The sequence below is a fragment of the Alligator mississippiensis genome, chromosome 4 (genome assembly GCF_030867095.1).
Source record: "Alligator mississippiensis isolate rAllMis1 chromosome 4, rAllMis1, whole genome shotgun sequence".
NCBI classification, from domain to species: domain Eukaryota; kingdom Metazoa; phylum Chordata; order Crocodylia; family Alligatoridae; genus Alligator; species Alligator mississippiensis.
In genome coordinates, this window is record NC_081827.1 from 193195600 (window position 1) to 193210457 (window position 14858).

At 42.7% G+C, this 14858-nt stretch overlaps 1 protein-coding gene across 7 annotated transcripts in view; it reads right to left on the reverse strand.

The window, feature by feature from the left end:
- Positions 1–14858, reverse strand: part of CCDC150 (coiled-coil domain containing 150) — a 40631-nt gene that overhangs the window by 10616 nt on the left and 15157 nt on the right. For 4 of the 7 annotated variants that reach the window (XR_002091712.2, XM_019492250.2, XM_019492249.2 and 1 more), the window contains 10 exons: positions 13694–13818; positions 13244–13421; positions 12751–12819; positions 11226–11318; positions 8799–8882; positions 7558–7665; positions 3586–3714; positions 2236–2405; positions 1544–1637; positions 590–759 (listed from right to left, as the gene is read on the reverse strand). Coding sequence is in view for 6 of the 7 variants with exons in the window: in XM_019492250.2 (XP_019347795.1) it covers positions 590–759; positions 1544–1637; positions 2236–2405; positions 3586–3714; positions 7558–7665; positions 8799–8882; positions 11226–11318; positions 12751–12819; positions 13244–13421; positions 13694–13818 (1220 nt within the window). In the remaining variant the exon portion in view is untranslated. The remainder of the gene's footprint in view (positions 1–589; positions 760–1543; positions 1638–2235; positions 2406–3585; positions 3715–7557; positions 7666–8798; positions 8883–11225; positions 11319–12750; positions 12820–13243; positions 13422–13693; positions 13819–14858) is intronic. The other 3 variants (XM_019492248.2, XM_019492251.2, XM_019492252.2) reach the window with 3 other exon arrangements.

Consider the following 14858-nt stretch of genomic DNA (forward strand, 5'->3'; position numbering starts at 1 on the left):
TGAGGGGAACAGGGCTCTGCCTGCTGCTTGCTCTGGTCTGGGGGAGTGTGTATGGATGGAGGGGGAAGTTGGGGGCATGAAGAAGCTTGGCAGTTCACAAAGCCCTGATGGGCAAGCAGGGACAGACAGGAGGGGGAAGCAGCAGCAGGAGCAGCATGTACTTGGTGCAGCCCTGCTGGGCAGGCAGGTGAGAGAAGCAACAGCAGCAGGAGCCAGTGCAGGCTCTGCTGCAGCCCTGCCAGGCAGATGTGGGACAGAGACTAAGAGAGCTGGTAGTGCCAGGCTTGGCTCACTGCTCCCCTCCCCTGTTGCAGGGACTTCTGTTGTTGCTGCTGGTTCTGTTGGTGGTGGCAGCTGCTTTCCTGCCCTTCACAGCATGCTGCAAGCCAGGCAGGCAGTGCTAAGCAGGACTTCCAGTCACAAGATGGTGACCAGGGAGTAGGGCACCTGTCAAGGGGTGGGGTGTGGCCTCACCAAAACTTGTTAAGCGGCCCTCCACCTGAATAATTGCCCACCCCTGTTATAAGCCGTGCTGTTAGACTTGAGAAGACAGTCTTCCTAAGCTGTGATGCCTCAAACCTATTCCTACCTGCAAATGATCAGCTTTTGACGCTCAATTTCTTTGCAGTCCAATTCACCCTGGGTCTGGGTCAGCTTGCTCTGAAGGGTACTGTTGGTTTGCAAAGTTTGTTCCAAACTAAGGGCAAGTTTCTTGTTGTCAACTCTTGCAACTTCTAGTGCTTTACGAAGTGGCCCCACCTGAAGGGTAAAGAAAGTTCCAACTCCAGATTTACATGAATGAACACCCCTACATAGCAAAATGTGGGGGTGTTCATTCTCTCTCACCACTGCCCCATTAAAAGTGAAGGATGTGTATCCTACTCAGTGTTAGTCTATGGGGAGAGGAACTCGAATCACCAGCTGCAGCCTGAACAACAATTAAGTCATTAAGTAAAGGCTGTAAACATATTTATTTGCCTGATGCAGACCCTTAATTCATACACTGTTCTGTTTCAAGGTTCCACATTGTGGCAAATATCCTTTTACACATAGACATGGGGCAGGATTTGCTTCAAAGCTTCTTAATAGTAGTACTCTTAAATCACAAGCGATTAGCATGGAGTGATTAGTAACTGCCAGCACGCACACTTACCCCATAGTAAATGATAGCTAAATGATGATAATCAAGCACTCAACGAAAAAGGGGTGCGAATTAGCTTTCATTTACCACAAGGTAACATTGTGGGAATAGGCAGTTACTGAATAGCTGAGGCACAGTAAAAGTCCTGTTGCCCTGCAGTAAATTGCATGTCTATGCATGCATGTTCTGTATCCAGTTGAGACAGTCAGATGTTTATCAATCTCAAGGCACCCTTGTATAGAAAGGGGGCTTTACTTGGCTCCTTCATCTCCTGTAAAATCATTCCTCCAGTGTTTTGTCTTTTTTTTGTCTTAATGAGTTAGTAGAACACATGCCCCCACAGTCTACTTTCCAAGAGAGCATGAAATCTACTTACTATGACTGGAAAAACTTGGTCTCTACCTGGTTATTGTGCTGGGTTTCTATGAAAACCAGTTTGGCCTGGCACTGCTCCAGTTCTGCTTCTAAGCTCTGTATTTTCTGTTGGCTTTGGGTTCTGCAAATGAAAGCAGTGACAGATTAAAGAAAAGGCAAGCAACTAACACCAAAGCCACCTTTCACTTTCTTCCTCCCAGAGGAAAGCTATTAATTTCTTTTTTTTTGTTAGAAAACTAAATAGGACTAATATTAAAATTTTGTTTATTTGCTCCTAACAATTTGTTTTGTTTCTGATGATAATGGAACTAGCTCCAACCAGTAGTGTCATATCACTTGCCATATTCCCAAGCATCATATAAAGATGAGACATGTTAAAAGAGGTAATTTGGTTATTAATCAATTGGGTCCTGGCATCTGCAATCAGCACCATCCATTGCAACCAAAACCCCTCCAGAGTTGACTAGATGTATAATAGAGTAATTAGTCCACTAGTACTAAGTAGAGCTTGTTGCTATGCCTCCTTTCTTCTTTGTAGTATTACAAGAAGCTACAGGAATTCTGAAACTAGGTTTTGGTTCAGTAAAAACTCACTTATCAATCTTGTATAGTTTTCTTGCCTGAACCTCAGAAAAAAGGCAGTGATTAAGTTATTTCTTCTCTTGATCCTGTTGTTTCTTTGCTATAGCAACATAGAAAACCAGAAGGACTTCAGTTACCTATCTTTCCTGAGGCTGGTGATCTCGGAATCCTTGCGTCCCAGCTCGGTCTGTACCTTCTCCAGAGCTTCCTGCATCTTGCTATGAGAAACCAACACGTTCTCCAGTATGCTTGTCACTTTGTCATTATCCTCCTTTGCTTCCTTTAATTGGTGCTGTAAATTTGCCACCTAAGTACAGGACAGCAAGCAAAAGCTGGGGGAAAATATTTAACTCAAAAAAGACTACTTTGGTCATACTCTGCTCCCTCAAGCTCTGGAAATATTTGGTCTCCTTCAGTCTACATTTGGAGGCACCCTGACAGGAAAAAAAAAATTCTCTGGATTTCTTTCCACTTCTCACCCTTCTCTCTATCATAAAAAAATATTTGTTCATCAGAACGACTTGCCATTCTGGCTAAGAATGACACACTAATCAATTAGTCGAACATGGAGGTATTTTTTGGCTTTCAGTTCCTGTTGACCTAAGGAATGAGAGCATGACATGAAATCTAATAGCATGCTGTAGTGTTGTCCAGTTTTAAGTCAAACATTTAGTGGGTTGCATTTTGTCTGGAGATCAGTGGCGATGTGTAGGAGGTGCAAGAGGGTGAATGTGCACCCCCTGACCGGCCAAGCTCATCACTTAGGCAGCGGGCAGGGGGGGCCCGTGGGAGTGCTGGTGCCCCCCCTGCAAGTGCTGGCTAGGGTGTGGAGCACTGTTGGACTCCCAGAAGTGGCTGCAGCTACTCCTGGAAGCAGCCACAGCAATTGGCCACAAGGGGCACCCTCATCCCCGCTCCGCCAGGGCCAACGAGATCGGCCATGGGGGATCCCCACCCCCAAGCTGCTGACTGGTTGCTGCAGTGGCACGTGACCCCACTAAGGCGGCACCAATTGCCCATGCTGGAGACTGTCCCATACTATTAGTCAAAGATTTAAAATTGGAGGCTGCCCTGTCTCATGCCTACTCTACACTGGTATCAGCTCCACCAATTGCAAGATAACACCTGACTTACATTGAGAGAAGAGAATCAGGTCCTAACTGTTAAAACCAAATCTTCTATGGATTAGCCCTCGTGTACTTTCCTCAATATCTCCTTGCTACTGACATAGTCTATCTACTTTACCAACAGCTGTCAACCAAAAACGCAGCAATGCAACAGAAATATTGCAGAGGATTCCATAACACCTTGAGACCAGCAGAGGGTATTCTATATACATTCCAGATCAACAGTGGGGTTTGTTCAAGTAGAAACCAAAGGTTAATTAGACATATTAAAACTTACAAATACTGTGCTGGAGCCTGAGCAAGGCTATATAGCACAGGCTGCCACATTTGTAACATTTTTTTAAATTCCTGCTTCCTTGCCTTATGTCTCTCTCTCTCTTCCATGGCTTCCATCTGTCCCTTGATCTTCTGACACTCTCGTAAGGCTTCATCTCGGGATTTGACTGCCAGAGCGAAGTCATCTTCCTTATGTTCAAAAACAGTCTGTGCCTTTACAAACCAGAAAGAATAGAGCAAATTCTGCTTTTCCAAATCACAGGACTTTGTTCTGCTAGCTTACAATTTAAGGCAGTGATGGGGAAAACATTCACCAGCTAAATAGTTCAGATACCGAGATCAAGAGACCTTGATTATTAATTTAAAACAAGATTTATTTTTAAATACAAGCACTCAAAAAAGTTGGCAGTTCATTTTTCAACCATTCATCCAACCTTAGAAAGGGAGAAAAAGAGGGAAATTAAAGCTCCAGCTCTAGTTTAGGTGATCGTAGTTTCCTTCAGATTAATTAAACTTTTGACTTCACCAAATGGAAATCCAATATTTCCCCAGACTACAAATAATAACAAGAACTACAGACATCAATGTTAAAGAGAGAGCTCTGTGTTGTCTCCTGAATCCACTGACAGGATTCTTTCCTTGATTTTACTTTGGAAGAGTTTTTTCTAGCTTAATATATTCTTACATTATTAGTATTTAGTTACAGTTTCTCACTATATAGGGCATCCCCTCTTCAAAAATGTCTTCATTTTAGTGCATATATCAGACTAATACTTGCATTTAATACAAGGTGGTTAATGCTGACAAAGAAAAAGATTTTACCAAATCTTTCTCTGTTACCCAAAAAGAATAACAACCCCCCCCCCCCCTTTTAATAACTTCCTCTGAGAAACTGGCTATAAAATATAGCATAATCTTTCATTCCTTAAATTTTGTTTATATATATATATATATATATATATATTTAAATTCTTTTGCTTAAGCAAAATCAAGGAAGATTTACTCTGTGCCATCCAGAGCAAGATTTTTTTTCCTGTTTCATGCCTTGAAACTAGTAAGTCAAGCTTAAGCCTCTGAGTTGGTTTCCTATGACTGGATCTAGCACCGAGGTAGTATCCTCAAATGAAGCAATCCTTTGTCTTTTTCCCATTTTAAATCCAAGTTTAAGTTCCCATTTTTGCCTCCAAATGAAGAAAAAATTCCAAAGTATGAAGCACATGGCACTAGTTAGAAGGTGGTCTGACCTTTAGCATCAATGGTCCAGAAAGCAGGACAACTAGATAAAGCCAAATCTAGAATTCCCCAAAAAATCTTGATATTTTTTTCTTACTTAACCAGTTTAATTGACCTTTCCTCTTTCTGCGCAAGAAACAGTGAAAAAAGCCTTTTGTTCATAGAATTTTCCAATTTGCCCTCATTTTAGCTAAATCTATCCATGCTCCCAAAACTGCCAATTTTTTCAGCTTCTAGGTTGTTTCTTGGTCTTCACTCACCATCTGAAAGTCATCTTCATTGAGTTGTGCAGACCAGTCAGTTTTTAATAGTCTTGGAGTGATTATGTCTATTTTACCCTCCAATCTTTCCTCCATGCTCTTAATAGCTTTTAACAGAGTTCTCAGATTGATTCTTGGACAGTCTCCACATTCAGAAGCACACTTCCTTGAATGTACACGTGGGATGAAATGAACCCGGTGTGAAGGAGGATGAAGAGTGGAAGCATGCCCACCAAATTCCACAGCTCCTTCTCCAAAACAGCACATATCTGGCCTAACATACTGTGAGGGCCTTGCAGGGGACTTTCCTCTCTTTGGTGGCATTTCTGCTACAAAATTAATCCATCCAAGGAGGACAGAGGGAGAAATTAACAAAAACACCCCTCAAAATATCTACCCGTTAGATCAGCAGCAAAGGCCACATTCATGGATATTACTTGTTCTGGCCTGAATTATTTACTGGAAGATCTTGTGCTGTAAGGAGTACCCTATGAAAGCAGTCTTGAAGAACCATTTACTATTTTTATAAATTTTCTTTCCTGATACATTCCTGTAGCACTTTATCCGGGGAAGCCAAATCACTGTGTTTTCATCACAGCCTTGCTACCAGTGCAATATCGCCAGGACGGTATTGGAACTATGCATGATGTCACTATGCTCTTATCATTCTAATTTAACCACATTGTGACCTCAATACATAGAATATAGCAGCAAAGTTATTTGCTATCTAGAACTTCTTGTGGTATTTTGTGGGGCAGCAGTCTAATGGTTCTGTTTTATGACTCTTCCCGTGACTTGACCATGGAAGTTCTCATGGCCATTTCCTCCTATTTGTAAAATGGGAATATTAATGTTAAGTTGTAAGTTATTTTCCCAAAGTTTGAAGGTACTCAGAGTGGGAATCTGAATTGCAGATACCATAGTACCTGAATGCCTTATGCTCTTACACTGCTGACTAAAATAGGTCTATTTCTTGGATAACAAGTAAGGTATAACTGATAATAATCAGAGGTGCACTGATACATTGGCTCGTATCGTATCAGCACTGATAAAAGGAAAACTGACATTATTGGCAATTAGCTTTTTTCTGGCTGATGTGGCTGATAACGTTGCCAATAAATGCTGCATGCATGCACGGGGCCAGGAATGCAGCCTGGCAACTTGGAGAGCAGCATCCAGCCGGTAAGTCTGTTGGAAAGAAGGGGTGTGGAGGGAGGGGAGCAGATTGAGGCCCCCACAGTGGGAGTGGGGCTGGGCCAGGCGTTGCCCAGTCAGGGCAGAGCAGGGCACAGGAGCCACATGCAGCTCATCCGTGAGATGAGGGCGGTAGCTCCCCCCACTACGCGCGCTCCCAGGGGAGGCATGGGGGGGCATGTGCTCTCCGGATCTGCACGTGGGGTGAGGGCAGGCTGCTGCTGCAGGCTGGGGCCAGAGCCAGGCTTTTCCCCCAGACAAGCTTCTCACGGCTCCGTCCTGCACCCTGCCCCACCCTAGCTTGGCAGCACCTACCCTTGCCCCAACCCCGCTCCCTCCCTCACCATGGGGGCCTCAATCTGTGCCCTACCACGCACCTTCCCTTCTGCTTTGCAACAGACTTACCAGCTGGATGCTACTCTCCAAGCTGTCAGGCTTGCATATCAGCAATTGGATTGGTATTGGCTGATATAGCCCATTAATAAATCGGCCATCGGTATTGGCCCAAAAATCTTTATTGGTGCACCCCCAATAACAATGAATATAAAATTATTCTTCCTAAAATGGTAAAACATCCACATAAGAAATCTTTAGTTACTAAATTTTTTAGGCTTGGCTAAAATTGGGGGGAAAAAAGCCCAGATCCACCTCCTAAACTCACTTTTCAGCCAGGTACTCTAATCCTTGCTGAACTGTCCATCAGCCAGTGAACTAAGATCAGCTTGCTTGTCTTTTGGAACTTAATCTCCAGAGTCTAGGTAAGAAGTTATTTTCCTTGGCAAGTTGGCCACCTGTTAGAGTAAGACTACATAACATTATGATTTGATTTTTTTTCACCCTGTATTAATGCTTCTTTTATTATTTTAGAATTTTTAGTACTGCATTATTTTTAAGCAGCAGTTCATATGCTTTATTTTTATTGTCTTAGCATTTATCTGTTGTCTGTATTTCAGTATTGGAATTGCTATTAAAATTTATTTGAACTCCTCCTTTGAACACAGTTTTATTGGGGCAGGCTTTTTGAAGTTTTCTTGGTCCCTGGAACCTCTGTGGGGTAAACACCTCATAGTGAGAGCTAAACATGAAAATCCTGCAACCCCACAGACGTGGCATGATCCAGCTTGAACACACACATTTACCCTTCAGGAAACAGATTTTTTTTGGTTTGGCACCTGCTTTAGCTGAACTTCAATCCTTTGCATGTTAATCCTGACAGAATTAAGTTCTGTGTTCACCTGAAAATTATAATAGAAGTTTAATGCTAAAATTAACTGGTGCTTTGATATTACTGGGGGAAGTAATGAGTTTGATTTCTCTAGGTACAGTTTGACTTAGGGTTGAGATGTGAGGCATGATCTGAATTTTGTACCTGAGTATATTTGGTCTCCAATGCTGTATTCAGCTTGCGAAGCTGGCTATTCTCTAAGTGTGCATCTGCAAGAGATTGCAATTCTTTTTCCAGCTCCTGGACTTTGGTCTAGAGGAAAAGCAGAGATAGTTGGCAAACATTTTCCTGAACTTTTTTAGTATGTGAAGAGAGAGAATGGGTTTATGAAGGCCACAGAAGCAGAGATGGATTTTATGAAAGCTAAAAAAATTTGCACTAAGCGAAGTCCCACCCCACCAGAAATAACAAGAGTGCCCTCATTTTATCTTCACACACAAGCAAAACTGAAACACCAGAATTCATTTTAATTCGAAGCTCAATATAGTATTTTGGTTAGTCACTTGTGATTATCTCCAGTTGTAAGGGACTCTAAACAGAACTGCTACTTTCTCATTATTTTTAAACAACCACCATTCTCTCCACTTGCTACCCTCTTTTTTTTTTTCTTTTCACAAGCACACCAAAAATCCTTGCACTGGTTTCTCAGATTTTATTACATCCATGACAACTCACTGAATCTCAATTTCACCACCATTTCTATTGCCTGTTTACTTTACTTTGTTTTCCATCTATGCTTACCACCATTAGCCGCATCTAGACAAGTGAGGATATGAGGTATGTGGCACCATAGACAAGTCTGCAGCACCACACATATAGGTGTTCCCCATGCTGCTACCTTTCAGGAGGGGACTGGGGGGCTTTTGACCCTCCCCCCCACCAGTTGCTGGTTCCAGCCTCCCCTACCCCACCCAGGGTAACCTGCTGTGTGCCAGAGCATGTGTGGCACAGGTGCTTCCTGGGCGCAAGTTGCAGCAGCACACAAGGTGTGTATCACTGCTACTTGCCTCCAGGGAAACAAACACCTGCGCTCATCTGGACACAGCCACTGTCTATTCCCTTTCTATTGTATCCTTTAGAATAAACTGCATAGCTAAAACATCATATTTTCAGGCTTCTACAGTTATTTTCATATATCCAGTGGCTTGTTTACCAGGAACCTACATAGACATTATATGAAGTACAAAGTTTTACCTATCAGCAAAAAAAGTTATGACTGAAATCAAAGGCAGTTTTAAATACAAAACTACTTAAAATTTATTGCTAACAGTGCAAAATAAAATACAAGAACTTTGTTCCAAATGAAATAGTGAAAAGCTTTGATTAAACAATCCCGAAAGATGTGCTCCTACTATGAACAGACCAAATAAAAGGTAGTGAGATACCTGAAGCTTTCCTTTGTCGTAGGCAAGTTTATTCTTACTATCAGTCAGTTCTGCTAGAATCTGTTCTACCTGCTGCTGGGCATGCTGGGAAAAGAAGAGCATAGGTCACCATCTCCTAAGAAAAACAAGCCAAAAAAGGAACCTGGGCTTCAGCGTTTTGCCTCTACCTGATTTCTATTCTTTTTTCTCTCTTGATGAATTACTGTAATGTTCTTGCTCATCTAAGTTGTTCAAATTTTTCATATGAAACAAACAGTAAAGGTCATCCAAGTGATGCAACAGAGCAGAAGAAAGATGTATTTACATCTCCTTGGGTCTAAGCCACCCTAGCCTATAGGTAAAAGCAGAAACAGACTTAGCCATACAGATGGCCCCAGGATTACAGAACATACCATGGCTCTTAGGTAGCGAAAAAGTGGATAGACAGATGTTCTGGCAAGAAAGAAGGGAGGTGTAAAAGGAATTTGCAGGACACTAAGAGAACAGAGACAGCAGGGGAAAAATGGTTTAGAAATGAAAGCAGGTAGAAAGAAATGAAGAAGTGAAAAGAATAACTGAGATGCTCTGGTTTTAAGTTTCTGACTGGTATTTACTGGGCCTACTCAGTGAACTTAGACAGCTCACTGGTAAAAACACTGCAGCTAGTCTAAAGTAATAGTCCTACCAATACTAGCACTGTTTGGATGAGCAGTGCTATAGCAATAATAGGAGATAACTGAAAAAAAATAACAGGGATTAAGTCTCAAAGTGTAAACAGCTCATACAAAAATATTAAACATACTTCCATTTTATAGTGTATATAGGCAAAAGTTCCATCCATACTAAAAACAGAATAGCATCACAGAATAATCATGTCACATCTTGATACCTTCAGGCTGTGAGGTCATTTTACTTGATTCTAAATCCCACATGGATGTTAAACCTTCTTACTTGAACAAATTCAAAGGGAAACTTATAAAAGAATAGTGACATGTCTTTTCTTCCTCAGTTTCTTAGTTTCTTACATTTTGCATCTCTTACATTTCAGTGATTTCCAAACTAGAGAAACATAAGATGGCCAGAGAACAGCTTAATCACTGGTATAGTTACATGCTAGTCAGGACAACAGGAGTTACCCTATCTTATACTTAGTGACCTACTTAAATTGTGGTGAGACAAAGGGCTTTTGCAGCGCATAAAATTGATTTCATGGGTATTTTGTGTCAGCTCCACTCCTCGCTGCCAATTAGCAGAGGGGCCCTGGCGGCCCTGTCTCTTGCAGCAAGTTGGCCAAGAGACAAAAACCACATAATTAAATGGCAAATTCCATGGAAATATCATAAATCTAAGTATTGGATTTAAATCTAAATCTTTGTATTCTAGTTAGCATTCTTTGGGGTCAATTCCATGGGAAATCATGCCATTTTTTGTGGAGATCGCCGTTTTTCGTGGTTTCTGCAAAAATCACAAAACTGTCACAACCCAAAGTTGTGAGTTTTTGTTTGTGTGCGCTTCGGCGCTGCTAAATTATGTTCCCGCTAAATTGCAGCTTCCTTGCATGGTGGAGTTCTCTGCTGCAGAAGAGAACCCCGGTGCAACGGAGAATTTCCCGCCAATTTGTAGCTTTCTTTGCATGGTGCATTTCTCGTGCATCTCAGAAATGCGCAGTGCAAAGGAGTTCCCGCCATTTGTATGAAGATTCGTGCCACGTCATTGGCCAATTCTAATACATGCACATGTGGCGGCTAGCGATTGGCTTGCTAGCCATATAAAGAGCTTGGGTGGTTTCCGCCCAAGTTGGAGAACTCCGAGGAGACCCCCACAAGGGAAAACTCCACGAACACCAGGAGGAGGAGACTTTGCGCCGTGTGAAGATCTCTAAGCGCTGCGGATCCTCACGGACCCAACGCGTTTCTTAAGAAGGCAACAGAGGTCTAAACAGCCTCTGGCCTCTCCCCGTCGTCGAGCGCAATCCTAGATGTATCCCTTTCCTATATACTCAAGATCCGAACCCACGGAGCTTTAATAACTCCGGGGCCAGAGAGCCGAACCAAACCCACGGAGCTTCGACAACTCCGTGGGAAAGAAATTGCCGAACCCGCGGAGCCTTAACAACTCCGGGGCCAAAGAACTGAATTTGTCTTAGTCCTCCAACGAGGATTTAAGCGGAGCTGCACCTGGAAACTGTCCAGCCTACACCGCGACCATCTTGGGTGTAAGTAAATAATCTTTAAATCAACCATTACGCCTCTGTGACTAATTCTAGCCCGTGCGTGCCTTGCCGCTGTACGGTCTCCTCCGGCCCCGCGTGCCCGGGCTGCTGGCCACAGCCCGTGTGTGCAAAGACAGGCCCGGCTCGCCCCCGGCCTGCACAAAAACCACAATTTAAGTAGGTCCCTACTTATACCTAAGGGTGACGGTAGTCAGCTAACAGGAAAAGCAGTTTACCTGCTGGTGTTCCAGTGCAGCTAAATGGCCCATTAACCTCATGTTTTCTTCCTCTAATGTCTGCAATGTGGATCTCATAGCACCCATTTCCAACTGTAAAACAAGGGAAAATACAACTTCAATCATGCTGCTTTAAGGTTTCTGCTTGGACACAACATGATCTGTGAACCAAACTTCAATCACAAAGCTACAGATTATACACAGCCTCTCCCCACTACATCCAGAGTTGTTTGCTTTTACCTTCCTTTCAGCAGTTGCAATTTAGTCTTCCCAGCCTTTCATTTATCCAGGCTATGCAGATTTGAAAGAGCTACATAGATAAGATGCTAGAGCTCAACAATCAGCTGTGACTAAAATTTATGTTTATGGTAACAGGTAAGGCCCAACCAAGAATGTTGGCCCTTGTGTTCTTGACCAATTGAGAACGTTGGCATGTGTGAAGCTTTGTACAAAAAGTAATGTGGTCCCTGCCCAAAACACTTTACAATCTAAATAGAGAAGACAGACCCAGTCTAGGAAAACTATAAAACCTACAGAGTGAACAGTGTGATGGTGCCAAATGTCATAGTAGTTCCATTAATGTTTTGGTTTTGGACTAAACTTACTTAGAAGAAATAAAATAAATGGAAACTGGAAGGGGACTGGGTATGAGGAAGATGGGCAGTATGGAATGAGCGGTTAGGTGAAGAGATTGTGGAGGAGGGAAAGCGCTGGAATGAACAGCCAGTCAGCACAGGACAAGGAAAGTCCAGACAAAACTGCTGAGTCTTCCGAATGTCTAAAGATCCTGGTTTTAGCTGCTCCTGCAGCTGCTCTTATTTGATAGGATGTAGTTTTTGGTTGGTTTCTTGCTTCAGGTTTTCCTCCAAAGCCACAAGGCAGAAGGGTGCAGATATACCAAGAGGCAACACCTGTGTTCTGATTTGGGGTGTCCTCCCTAAGTCCAGGGGGAGGCTGGGGGTAAGGGCAGTCCAGCTGGGTTCCATTTTTATCTACTTCTTTTCACAAAGTAGTACTCCCTGCTTTGGCTGCTTCTGCAGTTGCTCTTACTGGCTGAAGTACTTGGCTGGTTCCTTTCTGGAGGTTCCTTGGTGGGGAAAGCTACCCTGCAAAGTGCTGGGTCCTAGGTGGACGTGGCTGCTAGTGTCTGTAGGCGGTCGCCACTCATTGCTGCAGGCAATCCCTGCTCGCTGCCACAGACACCGCTGGCTGCAGACAGTCCTTGCTTGCCACCCGCCCCCACCATCAACATGGCTGCCAGTGTCTGCAGGTGGTCCCCGCTTGCTGCCATGGTGCCCCCCAGTCTTGGGAGGCACCAGTCATTCCTGCTGCTATTGTTTAATGCCTGCCCATGCACAAACCACTCATGGTTCAGGTCTCTCTTGCAATTTTCAATGTGTTGCTGACATTAGAACTAGCAGGAGACTTTCATTACAGACTCAGGGAAGACAAAACTGTTTATACTACCCATACAACAGAAGGAACAGAATCAGAAGTCAGAGATGCTATGTGTGCTGCATGGTACCTTGTTCTCGGTTAATTCAATTTCCAGCTGGTTCCTCCCCTGTATTACTTCATTTGCTGTTTTTTCTATCTGCCAGATGGAATTAAAAGATCATTTTTAAATCAGTCAAAAAACCTCTCTAGTGTACTCAACCTAAAGACATATATGTATTTCTATTAGAGAATAGTAGCACAGCATCTCAGACAGAAAGGTTACAGACCAATTCTGAAAAAATTAAAATTAGAAGACCATATAGCTCTGCTATCTTCTTTCTCTTAATCACCACGCAAGCAGGATGCACTTTCCTCAATTTTCTTCCCCAACAGATTAAGCTACTATCTTGCATACGTTACTGTCTGTGTTCTTATTGTGTATATGATGTAGACCAGCACTGGTGATGTATTCAAGGACACTGAAATGTCACAATGGTAGAAGACCATACAGTATAGGAATGCCAAAGGTGCATCTTGTGATACATCTTTAAAATGAAAAACCAACAATATATCCACTGTACTTCCTGCTGATGGCTTTCCTTTTCCATCTGGAGAGATGCTCTCTCTCTCAGTGCTGTTTCTAGTTCACCTCGTAGTCTAGCAATAGTAGATTCTAGCTGTTCTTTTTGTGTGGTTGTTGTCTGCTCGGCTACACTTGCTTTCTGTTTGCAGGTGGCATGCTCAGAGTGCAGGGTCTCCCTGTACAAACAAGATGTGAAATAAATGAATTAGAGTTTTGTCCCTTGCATGCTTAGGCCATTATGAATAGAAGATGGACTTCATATTAACGTAAGACTTCTCCATCAAGATTAGCTTGACTGTGTTCCTAAGTCCAAATCAGTTCCAGTCAATAGGAAATAGAGAATACTTGGGAGGAGGCTTGGGGAGACCCAAGAAACAGGATACAAAGAGGACTACTGAATGAGGAAAGAACAGGACAGCGACTACTGATCAGAAGTATCTTCACCCACAGCTCTCTCTGAAGTTGAGCTTTTTCCTTCTGCACACTTTGCAACTCCTCCATAATGTTGGCACGAGCAGCATCTAGCAGCAAGTCCTGTTCTTGCAGTTTCTGAGTCATTTTCTCCTGTTCTGCCTGAAGAGGGAAAGGAAACACTGGTGTGGAAGCCTGGGGATTGTGCAGGAAACGAGAACAAAGCCAGACTGACAGAGGGTACAAAGCTGCTATTTAAATAAAGTTTGCTTATCCCAGTGGTTACAAGATTTCTGTTCCATCTTTTTATAACTGAACATGGCCTTTCCCTTAGAGAAAGTATCTAAACAGCACTTGCCTTTCCTAGGCAGGGATTTCAGTATCTCTTTGATCTAGGTCAGGTTCTCAAGGATTTCCACTCAGTCATTCTTCATCTTCAGTCTTCTCTTTAGTTACAACCCACTCTTTCTTCTAGCACTGGCTGCTCCCTCAGAATGGTATTATAATAGTTAGATGTTGTTGCTTTTTATAGTGTTTCTCCCCCTTCCTTTAAAAAATAATTTCTGCATAACTCAGGCAAAGTGGACAGTGAGTTACATCTACATGTTAGCCTCCTGTGTGGTGCTAGTGGAATTATTTAGATAATTGCCCATAATCACCTTTCTTCTTAACAAATACCTCAGCTTGTTGCTTTTGTGCATTTGGGGGTGCTTTGTGAATAGTCAATTTAATGGTTTTATTGGAGAACAACTGCACTTCCTGTCTCCTGCACTAGCACAAGAACATTTCTGATGTGTTGCTTAAGGGAGCTCTTCCCTAGGTCCTGAAAGAGGGAATTTTTTATAGTAGTAGCAATAGCAAAGGTGAAACTAAAATGGCCACAGGCAGATGTGTACAAAGAGAAAGGGAAAAGATAAAGTAGTGGGCCCAGTTGTATTTTCATACATTTTTTTTAAAACTAGACTGGACCATTGTTCTCATCTAGTATCACCTCTTGCATAATGCAGGCATCTTGGTATTAATGTCTGCTTCAAATTCAGTAGTCACTAAAAGCATATCTTTTGGAAAGTTATCCAACCTTAAGTCTTAAAATTTTTCAGGAATTACCATCACAGTTAACCCCCGCCCCCATCTTAATTTCCCATTTTAATTTGTCTAGTTTCAGCCTATACCCACTGAATCTTATTATACCTTTTCCAGCT